General features: G+C 34.4%; 1 protein-coding gene and 1 non-coding gene across 2 annotated transcripts; both read right to left on the bottom strand.

Annotated features, from left to right (window-relative positions):
• Positions 1 to 1,420: 1,420 nt before the first annotated feature.
• Positions 1,421 to 4,258, bottom strand: LOC133531125 (uncharacterized). Its single transcript, XM_061869244.1, has 2 exons — positions 4,163 to 4,258; positions 1,421 to 2,443 (listed from the first exon to the last, which is right to left on the bottom strand). Exon 2 carries the CDS (start codon positions 2,433 to 2,435, stop codon positions 1,464 to 1,466), a length of 972 nt encoding a protein of 323 aa, XP_061725228.1. The 5' UTR covers positions 2,436 to 2,443; positions 4,163 to 4,258; the 3' UTR covers positions 1,421 to 1,463.
• Positions 4,259 to 7,517: 3,259 nt separating this feature from the next.
• Trnap-agg (transfer RNA proline (anticodon AGG)) lies at positions 7,518 to 7,589 on the bottom strand. The gene has a single exon. It is a non-coding gene; the product is annotated as a tRNA-Pro (tRNA).
• Positions 7,590 to 12,218: the final 4,629 nt, after the last annotated feature.

The raw sequence follows: 12,218 nt of genomic DNA, 5'->3' as shown, positions 1-12,218 counted from the left end.
TTTTTTCTAATAAAATAATAATTGTTATAATCGATTCACACGATAAAGAATTATCCTTGAAAAACCAACATAAATACAGGTCGCGCAAATTAGTTACGCAATTTTCCGAGAGATGGCGCCGTGCACAATTCTGCTTAGTATACTTTTAGTCAAAAGTCTTTTCTGCTTAAAGTTACAAGAGGTAATGGAAAGTTTGTACGAAACCCTCGAAGCGCGAGTTAAATGAACTGGCACTTGACCGGCCTTTCTCTGGTTACGATATTTTACACCATGAATGAACATTAGGTAACCAACTATCTCATAAGTGTCAAATGCATTCAAAGTAAGTTAATACATAATGATGAAGTTAAAAAGTGAACTGAGACTTATTACGGAATCGTGAAGGTAGGGGAGAATTTAAATCACAATTAGCATTTGATCGGAATGATGGAGTGTTTATTTATTTTTTTTTTTTTTTTTTATTACAGATAAATCACAATTACAGAATATTTGATCAAAAAGTATCGTTAAACCACAATGGTTTGTCTCGATACTCCATTCCGCAGTATTTAATAATTAGAAATACAATGCAATACACTTTTGCAGCCGACTATATTATTGCTGTGCAAAAATATTACCTATAGGTCTACTGTTTCATTGACGTTGCTCATGAGGAACACGAAAATATTTAACCACGCGTTAATGGGACAAAAAAAAAGGAAAATATATTATGAGTTTAGGTTAATTCCGCGTAGTAATATTTAGGCTAGCCCCCATAGTGGCAACATCAAAAAGGCGTTTTGCACTTAGTAACAGTAAAAAGGTTTTTTTTAAATTGGTATTAACTACGAAAAACTCTAAACAAGCTTATAGGACAATTTAGTCTTTAAATATGATCAGAAATACCTACATTTAAAATCTTTCGGGTTCCTCATGAACACGTTGCATACTATTATTCCTAGCTAGGGTCATTGACATATATCTAAGGACGGGCCTTTCGGGCAATAAGAATGGGCCAGTACCGCGGTATCACGCACACGAATTCGAGCCAATCGTACAGTCTAACGCAACAACGCCATTGGTTGATGAGTTCGCATCACGCGCGCGATTGGTCACAACAAGTTGCGTTAGACAGCACGATTGGCTCGAATTCGTGGGTGATACCACTGAACGAGCACCATTCTTAGTTTCCGTAAGGCCCTTAGATCTATATGTCAATGACTAGGGTTCCTTTGTAGATATGAACGCCGATAGGCATTTAGTCTTTACTGAACAACATTCTATTACACATTCTACCGAGATGTATGTAATAGCCTCGTTGAGGACTTTTAGCAACATATTTTGGTTGACCTAATTTTTAACTGATTCAACTATTATTAGGTGTATACAATAAGTACGATGTGTGAGTACCTACGGAGTAACAATAATAAAGCAACAAGCATAAATCATAGCACAGCTTTATTCAGACATTCAGACAAAACGATTTACAAACGGCTAGAAACTTTCGTGTTCTTGTAAGCGTTGATCTGTTCCTGCTTATCTTCAAAGAACTCATTCAGTTCGTCAATGTTCTTATCATCGAACAGAGTAACCAGGTTGTACAAGTACATTCTCTGCTTGTAAGCATAGTATTGGTACAGAATGGTGTCCGGGGCGTACGCGGTAGGTTGAGCCTGGAACTTAATTGGTGCCATCTCGCTGGTACCATCCACGTTCAACTCATAAAGACGGCCATCAATAACAGCGAAAGCCTGGTTGATCAAAACTGGAGGCCTGATGAGTGCTACGTTAGTAGGGTTCGCCGGGAGACCCTCGATTTTAAGGACACGCTGGCCGTTGTAAGTGTAAAACTGGTTGTTTCCGTCGTAGAAGAACATGATACCGTCGTAATCAAAGACCATGTCTCTGGCGTTCTTAACTGCTTCAACTGGAGTAGCCACCCTCTCACCTTCATCATATTTGTACATAACGTAGTTTGATGTTAAGTAATATACGTTAGCATGTTCAGTATCAACAGCCATTCTGATGACGCTCTCAGTAACGGTACCATATCTGGTCGCAGTCTGGTCTTGTTCGTTGTACCTGTAGATGCCGTCGCTAGCGCCGAAGTAGACAATCTTGTTCTTAGCGTAAGTTGTGCACTGTCCGTTTGGGAGCACCTTCTTGGTTACGCCGTTCCTGTAGCTGTACAATCCTTGGTAGGCGTAAGTTCCATCGTCTTTAACATCAGCTTCAACGAAGAAGACAGTAAGCGTGGTTGCGTCAGTGTCTTCGTTGCTATCTTCGGAGTAATTGATCTGGTTGAGGGGTACAACGATGTCGACGATGTCGTGTTGGCCGGTGTAGACGGCGAAGGAGTCGGGGTAGAACTTTTTGGTGATGATGAGCTGCTCGTCGTTGCTGGGGGGCGCAGCGACGGCCAGAGCGACAAGGGCTGCGAGGATTGCGAACTTCATTGTGGAGTCTGGGAAAAAAAGTAAGTAAGGAAAGGAGTCATGAGCGGTTTTTTATGGGTGAAAATCTCGCAAAAATAATGAAGCGGGTGCATTTCAGTTAAAATTTACTGTTAAACAAATCAACTCTAAATTATAATACTTATTATTAATAAAGTCGAATAGCCCTTGAGTGATGATATTACAATCGTACCGATATTTCCTGGAACAGCTAATCCATTTTATTTCAAGTTGCGCAGTGCAATTTATCCAATTTGGGAATATGTTTGATGTTATTTCTACTCAGAATCATGAGCTCTTTCGATCTTAATAGAATAAAACAGTGTCTCGTAATTTCCATACATTTATTATCAGCCCAGCAGAACTGAGCGGTAAATTATCTTAATGTTCGTATAAAGAAATTGTTACGATTAAATGTAAATAAAAATTGTGTTCTAATAATAATAAAAAAGAATCCTAAGCAGTGACCCAATCCAATTCCAATCCAATTTGGTGATATACCTAACGATCAATAAAAATCCTATAATTCGTAAAGCATTTAGTTAAAGTTTAATAAATAATAATTTATTGGTCCAATAATATTCATATTATATTACATTAATTGTTTATGCAAAAAACATATAATGAAAGTATAGCCCTTCATACAAGTTATGTTAATATACTAAAAGTATCAAATTACCAGAAGACATTAAACGTATTCTATGTAACGTATATTAATTTATTTATATTAATTTAAGATTTAATTGAGCGCAGCGACAACCAAGTATGTCAAGTTTGTTTGAAGAAACTTTAATTTTAGGTGTTTTTACAACTAATCAAAAATTAAACCATTTAGGTATCGTTATAAAATATTACTAAGATTTACAAATAATAATAAAAATAAACTAAACCTATTAAATAAAACTAAAAACGAATACTAAGTTAAATTAAAATACGAGTCCGTCTTGAAAGTTTGGAGCATTTGGCATGATGCGTTTGGCTTTTCAAAAATTTAATAAGGTAATTTTATATCATCGACAAAACATTACGGTACCTAGTCACAAATTTTGAAGTTTATTTATACTGAACAAAAATATGTATGTTTCAGTTATAACGAGGCCATAAAATTGTATTTTACGCTTCTATTAATATTTAAAAAAAAATAAAAAATCGGACTTAAAATCAAAATGACTAGGGAAAACTATTAGGAAAAATATCATTACATAGTTAGTAAACAATCTAAAAACCGGCTTTTCACCATACTATTTCGTAAAGGCCCCCTTTATTCTTCAATAACTGATGAGAAAGTTGCATTTTATTGTCAAAATTGGCATAATACCTAATTCAATGCAAATTTTGAGTTGTTTCCTCGTGTTGGAGTGGAATAGACTTTTAAATGATCAATTTTGAATAATAAATATTTCATTTTGATTTATTTTCTAATATTCGCCCCCTTGTAAAACAAATGACAATTTCCTTTCTTCAACTTCAGAAAACAAAGTAGTTTATTTCATTATTTTATATATAGAAAAGTAATTAACATTATATAATTGTGTAAAAATATTACAATACAATACAATACAATACAAATATACTTTATTGCACACCTCAATACAGAAACAGTACAAATAATACAACACATAAAGAAGAACACATACTATTAGATTATATAATTATATTATTGTGTAATAAATAAATAAAAAAATAAAATTAAGACGTAAATAAAAGAATATTCAAGTTTTCTTACTTACCAGTACCGTTGAATCTCCGGGACACACTGACTCCAAGTCTCCGCAGATTCGCTTATATCCCCTACAGTGTGACCTAACTTGATAGCCTTACATTTATCTCACATATTTTTCAACAAATTAGGTTACAAGTTACATAAGTTAGTTCAGGTGCTTTGATAAAGCAAGGAAAACATTATTGTAACTAAGTCTTATTGTTATTAAAATAAGGTTGAATATCGCTTGAATGTAAAATGGAAAAGTTTCACTATACCTGTTCAAGCAAGACCAATCATAGTGCATGCATGCCCTTTAATCCTTTGTAATATTCTTGCAGTTTATTATCATCGCCTAGTTACTAGAAAAAGCTAAACTTTTTGTTACTACGCAAAAAATAGTCTTAGTACAATCTTTATAAGCGTACAGTGTAGTTAGAATTTTATAACCAACGCCCTCTCATGTCGAATGATGACGGTCTCTATGCATATCCCGGATTTTTGGGCTACACTAGCCAAAAAACTAAAAAATAAATTGTTTGAACATTTCTAAGCCGTTTGGGTACTACCTATTTTTTATTCATAGTTTGATAACTATTTTATAATAAACATATTTATAAACTCACTAAATCAGTTCCGCACCCAAAAATCCGGGCTACATATGTCCCTATGACAGTATTCTTGAAATATCTTGAAGTTGAGCATTATTTAAAAAATAATTGAAGGAAAATGTTATTACCGTATTTTCATTACTTATATGTTACATTTCTAAATAAATGAATGTACCTACTAAACTTCCAGAAAATTACTACAAACATTTTACGTAATAGCTACTCCATATAAAAACAAGAGCGTGTGGCCCGACATGCTCATGTGTGGTCCGATGTGTGGGAGCTATTATAGTCTGTATCTTTAGGTATTTAAAAAAAGGTAAACAAACAATTAAATTTGTACATTTTCGGGTAGTTTTAATATTTATTGGTTAACCAACCAAATACAAAACCACCTGGATCTGTCACTGAACGACCTGACTTTAAACCTTCATTATTTGATCATGTAATGTTTTCATCTACCCTCAGCTGCCTTAACCATTTGAGGGTAGATTTTGTTTACCTTTTTTTAAATACCTAAAGATACAGGTAACCAAGGGATGAAATCGTGATAGAATGGGTGCTTCACCCGAGTTAAACACCCTACTTTTAATATCGAACGCGGGGAAACCAAATAAGACAAGGCACATTTGCATAATCAGTATCTAATTACTTAATATCATGTATGGACATGATTATTTCATGACTTTATTTCCATGAATAATGCCAAGTAACGTTAAAAACCCATTTGATGTTGTAATAACGTTTGTGTGGCTGTATGTACGTCTTTTTACTATGAAAGGGAGACTTTCTGCGGTAACTCAAAACAGATTAACTTATCATATGCGCTATAGGTAGTTTTCATTTAACGTCTTTCTTTAGCTGTATTTCCACTTTTTTTTGGACCCATAGTTCAAAAGTAAGAGGGGCGGGGGGACACTTTTTTCTTTCGGAGCGATTATTTCCGAAAATATACACTTTATCAAAAAAATATCATCGTTTTGAAAGACCTATCGAGCGATACCCTACACTATAGGGTTCAAGCGAAAATAATGACATCCCCACTTAACATGTTGGGGAGTACCCGCTAAAACAAAGAATTATTTTATTTTACGACTTCATGATTTCATGATTTATATTCATGCCAAATAGCAGCTTTATAGCACTATTAACGACCACGGAGCAAAGCCTCGGACAGACAAACAGAGACGGACATGGCGAAACTATAAGGGTTCCTAGTTGACTACGGAACCTTAATGAACACTAGGGATCATCATTCGACGCGACAGGTATATCGAATCGTTATAATTTTATAACCAACCAACTGAACCAACCAATACATAATACACATGAACTTACATAAAATACATAATACTTGCATGAAATAAAACAATAGAATCGTATTAAATCGTGTAAAATGAAGTTAAAATTTGATTATTAATTTATTACTTGAATATATTTGTAGCATGTAGGCTTCCTAAATTAAAGTACTCGTAATACTCACACTTTTATGGACTCTGGTGTCTGAAATAAATACATTGAATTGAATTGAATTACATCCCGACGTTTCGACGTCACCCGTTGACGACGAATGGTGTAAAGCAGGGGTCACCAATAACTTTCTTCAGAGGTCTGGTTCTTAAAATACAATGACCATCGCGGTCCGTTTCTACTTGAGCTACTTATTAAATAAGTAAAATTATAATATAGGTCCGGATCTGGACCGCGGGCCGCCATTTGGTGAGCGCTGGTGCAAAGGGTTCGAAATGTCGGAATATATTTTAAATTCATTATACGCGATTTAATCAGTTTCCATAGTTTCATGAGTAACTGTCGCGGCAGCCGAAGACATTATTAATTATAATTGCATACTTTTACATCAATTTTACACAAAAAGATGGGCATGCCAATCTACAATAGCGCCATCTATATTTAATGACAAGAAATATTTGAATGGTTACTTTCGAAGTCCGACAGATGTCGCTACTACGCTACGCTTCGACGAGACGGTGCTTGTATATTAGCAAAGATTTATATAATTCGTATATTAGATAGCCGCGTATCACAAGTATTGAATTATTATAATATTATTTAAATTAATGAGCATTATAAAATTATAAAATGTTATTATGCAAATTGAAGGATTACAATTAATTTTTTTTTTGTATAAAAAAGATAAAATTTTGCAAATAATAAGAAACTCATTATTTAAATTTCATTCCAAATACTACCACCAACCAATAAAAGTGGTTCTGTGATCTGTAGACCAAGCAATAAGCTTAAAAAATGTATAATTAAAAAATACTTACTTCGATTAGTGTTATCACTTAGTCACTTGAGTCATTTATTGTTCTGCCGTTGTATTTTTGATCTGCCGTTGGGAAAATTTTCCAAGAAACGTAAAGGCAGATTTTTTTTAAATTATGGAATCTGAAACGTAGACCTTCGCTAACGCACGGTCAATTAAATTTGTAATTTGTAAGTAGTAAAACTTAATTAAAATATACCTACCTAGTTTTTTCCGTTTTTGAAAATGTGGCTTATTAATGACAACATTTTAAATAAAATCCATATTTTACACCTTTTACATCCATATCTTACTATTTTTTTCATACATTTATTTATGTTTGAAAAAGGCATAAGTAATACTTTTATTAAAATCCTAAGTCTAATCTCTTAAGCAAGAATTATTTAAGAAAATGACAATCACATGAGAGAGAGAGAATAACTACTTACCAAATAAAATAAGATAAAATAAAACCTAATTTACAACTAAAAAGCAAAAAGTGAGTTGGGCTCGTCCGGGATTTGAACCCGGGACCTCTCGCACCCTAAGCGAAAATCATACCCCTAGACCAACGAGCCGGGTGATGAAGTGGACGAAATTATCGGTCATGTTATAGGAAATACTATTTGCCGTTTACATCATTATAATGATAACATTCGTCGATACTTGACAGAAAATAGGTAATATCAATAACTGTACATTTTCTCTAAGCTTGGATGACAGTTTGAGAACACAATGCAAGTAACTTTTTCATTTTATATGAAGGTCTAGAGAACGTAGTTTTAATTTTCAATGTATTAGTAAGCGTTTTTTTTTCTTAATATATGTTGCCAGTAAAAAAAGGAAACCTACGTACGTAATATGCTTCAGCACTTTACAACTTTTATGATACTTCTTACTTAATCCAAATTAAAACCCATAAATTCTGTTAATACGACAACAATGTTGATTATGACGTAACTATGTGTATTGTATATCAAGTGAAATTATCCCATGCGTTATTAATAAAACACCATTGTCTAGTATAAGTTGAGCTCCAGGTTTGTAATAACTATTCGTAGTCAGGGATCATTTTATACCAGTTATTATTGGTCGATTGGTCCATTTTTGAAGAATTGTAATGTAAGGTAATGTCATTCCTATCGCGTACAGAGGCAGCATCATCGTTTGACAAGTGTGAAAGTTGGCAAAGTTCCCAGAAATTTCAAAGTAAACAAAGGAAAGAAAATTTTTCGATTCCTATACAAAATATGAGATGTTTCCAAAAAAATGTATTCTAAAAGATAGCTGCGTCCTTATCACTTAAGATAATTTGATTAGGTGCAGTCATTGTTGCTACGTATGTAGGCAATGTAGGCATACCAGTTTACATAAATGTTAGTTGACATTGTGTTCATTCGTATTTGAATTATTCTAATAAGTATAGCTTATTTTTTGGATCGGCAATTTTATATTTAATTAGATAAAAGTAATTTAATCGATAGTTTCTTACTTAGTTCCATAAACGGAACACAGGAGGAATCCATTCAGTGATCAGGAGAGGTACATTAACATATTTTTTTATAAATTGATACCTTTGGACCCGGGTATGTCCTTAAACTACGTCCACAAGAGAGGTATGGGCACTGTGAATGTCATCTCGCTCTGTGTGGTAGGGCACAGCACAGCGGATGTCATTCCAGATCTAGAGCACACCTTACAGAAAATCGCAGCCAAATAACACTAGACCCTACTCATAGTGTTGTGTTCCTGCCGGTGAGTAAGGTTGCCAGAGCTCAACGAGGGTGGGAGGGGGTTAGGGTCGGCAACGCGCATGTAACTCCTCTGGAGTTGCAGGCGTACATAGGCTACGGATACTGCTTACCATCAGGCAGGCCGTATGCTTGTTTGCCACCGACGTAGTATAAAAAAAAACCTACGTGTGTCGAAGTCGAGTCGAGTGTGTATTACTACTAATTCTAAATTTTATTTAATTTTCATAAATCTGATATTAATTTCAATAAAATCTAGTATATGATTATTTTTGTTTGTACTTATTTTATGTGTTTCTTTGTTGTCATTACTAGATAAATACTTACCTATGTTAACGGCACCAATCATGGGACATTTAAGAGAAAATTTGGAGTTTTTTTAATATTTCACCGACATCTGTCAAATTTTTACCGCTTTATGCTTTAAAAGTTGAATGTCCAATTCATCCTTTATGTTTTCTATGTATTTAATGAAAGCTACTGCAATTGGTTGCAATATTATTAACCAATTAAAACTATGGTTTTTTGCTCCAGTCATGGGATGTATGGCGCCATTAATTTTCAAACTATCAAATATCAATGAAAAATTGAACTTAAGCAGCTCTTTGGCTCTTGTTTATGGTAAAATGCTGCCAGTGATTAAAAACTTATGGTAAATACTTGTTTTACAGGATTTGTCCATACCAACCCATTACTGGTGCCTGTTCCATTATAGGGGGGTTCACTATTATATCACTGAATAAATAATAGTATTATCATACCTATATTTATGCAGAAGTTATAACTTTGGGCAACATTTTGTATCTATGGTTCATGTTATCCTGGTTATCTGAGGCAAATGCTCATAATACAATGTAATGAAGACTGAAGATAAAACACGTTACGCCATCTTGCGAATTGTTGGAAGTATTCGATTAAATAATATTTCGTACAATGGCAGATGTTACGCGGTCATCATGATGCTGATTTACTGAAAACGAAACGAAACGCTATAATTTCCATAAGTTATTTACGTTTTTCTTGGCGTTTCGTTTCGTATTCTGCGAACGATTGTAATCTTGGCTAGGCCCTCTGCACGCCTGTGTGTGAGCGAGACAGTGCTATGCGCGTGTATAGAGATGTCCCGCTCGCACACAGGAGTGGCGTGAAAATCCGCATCCAATTTGAAGACTGCCTAGCACGATTAGGCACGATATACATAGCACGATCAAACTTTCAGGCTTTTATATATGTAAAACGCATTTAATAATAAAAATACGTTACGTACGCCATCGAACAGACAATGTTTAAAAAATATATAAGAAAAGGAGTGTTCATTTCTTTCAAAATCCGGCAGACCAGAATGGAGACAAAAGATTAAAGAACCGATAGCCGTTTGTCTTATAGTTCTATCTATACTGCAAATGTAGGAGTAACGACTCAAAACTAGTTAAAAATCGATGTAAACCGCGGGGAGCGCCTTGAATTGCGACCTATAGAGAAGAACTTCCGGACATACGAAGGCATTTTGCCTGAGTTAAAACTAAGACATTCGCTACGCTTCGGTCGATAAGTATGATGCCTAATCATACTAAACAACTTTTATTTACTATGAAACGACACGTGGAATATGAGTTCATGGAACGTAATTTTTATTACCGATTTAGGTTTGGAGTTAAAAGACATAAAAATCAAAATCAATTTTAAATTTGAATTCAGTAATGAATATCTAGAATGTATCTAAATTATATCTTCTCAATAAATTAAAACAAATCATTTGTAGTCCGAATAATATAATATTTTTGTATACGTGTGTGCGTTGCTGAGCGTAAAACACGAACGTCGCACGCTTACGTCGATGTTTCGGTTTCACTTTTGGGCAGATTAGGCGTATGGGGACTTGGGGACTATACGTCTTCGGTGATATTTTCATGTTGTAAAATATAGGTATTACGATCACAGACTTTGATTGTGGATCAATTTAAGGTTAAGCTAATTTAGTTCTAAAAACTAACGGTGTGAAATGTCTAATGTACAGTCAACCCTAAATGGCTTATCAATTAAAGTCCGTGACTGTACTTAGTACCTATTGTTTTGTCACAATTTAATTATCTTAACAACTGTAAGTTTTGCTCGTTCCCAAGATATTGTCAGTCTAATTGCCTACTGTTTTAGCTAAAATAGATCTTTATGTAACTGTGATATAGCGATATATAAAGTTGATTATTCTTAGGGGTACATGTATAGATCGTGTCATTCACGACGACGTGTACTTTTACTCTTATTATCATATTAGTAAAGGTTAGATTTGACAAATCCGCGCGTCTTCGTGGATGACACATATTATAAGCTCCAGACAATTTTTTGACCGATACAAATCTGTCCGCAACTATTAAACTTCGTTGTACAATTTCACCTGTAATGGCTTTTTTATGTTTCAGTTTATGGTGCATGTTAAAACATTCAAGGCTTCAATTGTTAAATCTAATAAACAGAAACTATGTGTACTAGACGCTTGACGTCTTAGTAACCAGAACGGCTAAGGAATGGAATTAACTTCCTGCAAATCTATTCCCAGTCCACTACTACTTGGATCTTTTTAAATCGAGAGTGAATGAGATATCTTTTAGGTAAGCATGTTCCATTCTAGACTGCATCGGCATTTACCATTAGGCGAGATTGTGGTCAAATGCTTACCTTTAAAAAAAAACTCCTAAGACATTTCAAAAACGCAAGAGACACTCAAATCTGTCGGTCAAAATTTCCAGAATCGGATTAAGATCGGCTGGTCTATATTAAGATAAAATCGAGTAGGTACCTACCTAACTTGTTGTCAAACGTTAATTAAAACACAACTCTACCATTTTTAAAATAAATTTACCTAATGACAATTGTAACTATTTGCCACTGAACCTGGTCAGGAATTTCTGCTAGGCGTGCACCATGCACGGTAATAGTTTCATAATATAGGGAGCGAGCATGAACTGTAGGGGGGGCACAGAAACCTCCCACACCATACCTACCATACCATACTCTGGCGTCAATGTCATGTTTTTATTTTTATATTTAAGCCACTAGATGGCAGACGCGCAATAGAGCGTGAGTGAACTATATGCGGCCTATTTACAGACGATAATTGTTAAAGTTTATGATTCAGGTCACGAGGTGGCAGACCCTCCAACACGCACATTATCTGTTTTAAACATCTCAATAATCATTTTAATTATGATAACATTTGATTCAACGACAAAATAGCATCCTAGGTGTTCTAGGTTCTTATTCTTAATGTTAATAATCGTGCATTACGATTATGTATTTCTGGAAAGTATCAACAATAATATTTTTTTTATGTTAACAAGCCCAACACTAATGTCTATAGAGCCAGTTAAACAAAGGTTAACATTATTATGACATAATAAACCGTGCCATTTAAAAAGCAATCATAGGCAAGATATCGTTGGATAAATCACTCGAATT

This window comes from Cydia pomonella, chromosome 24 (assembly GCF_033807575.1).
Source record: "Cydia pomonella isolate Wapato2018A chromosome 24, ilCydPomo1, whole genome shotgun sequence".
NCBI lineage: Eukaryota > Metazoa > Arthropoda > Insecta > Lepidoptera > Tortricidae > Cydia > Cydia pomonella.
The sequence above is the reverse complement of the archived record's forward strand: the minus strand, read 5'-3'. Positions and strand labels throughout refer to the sequence as shown.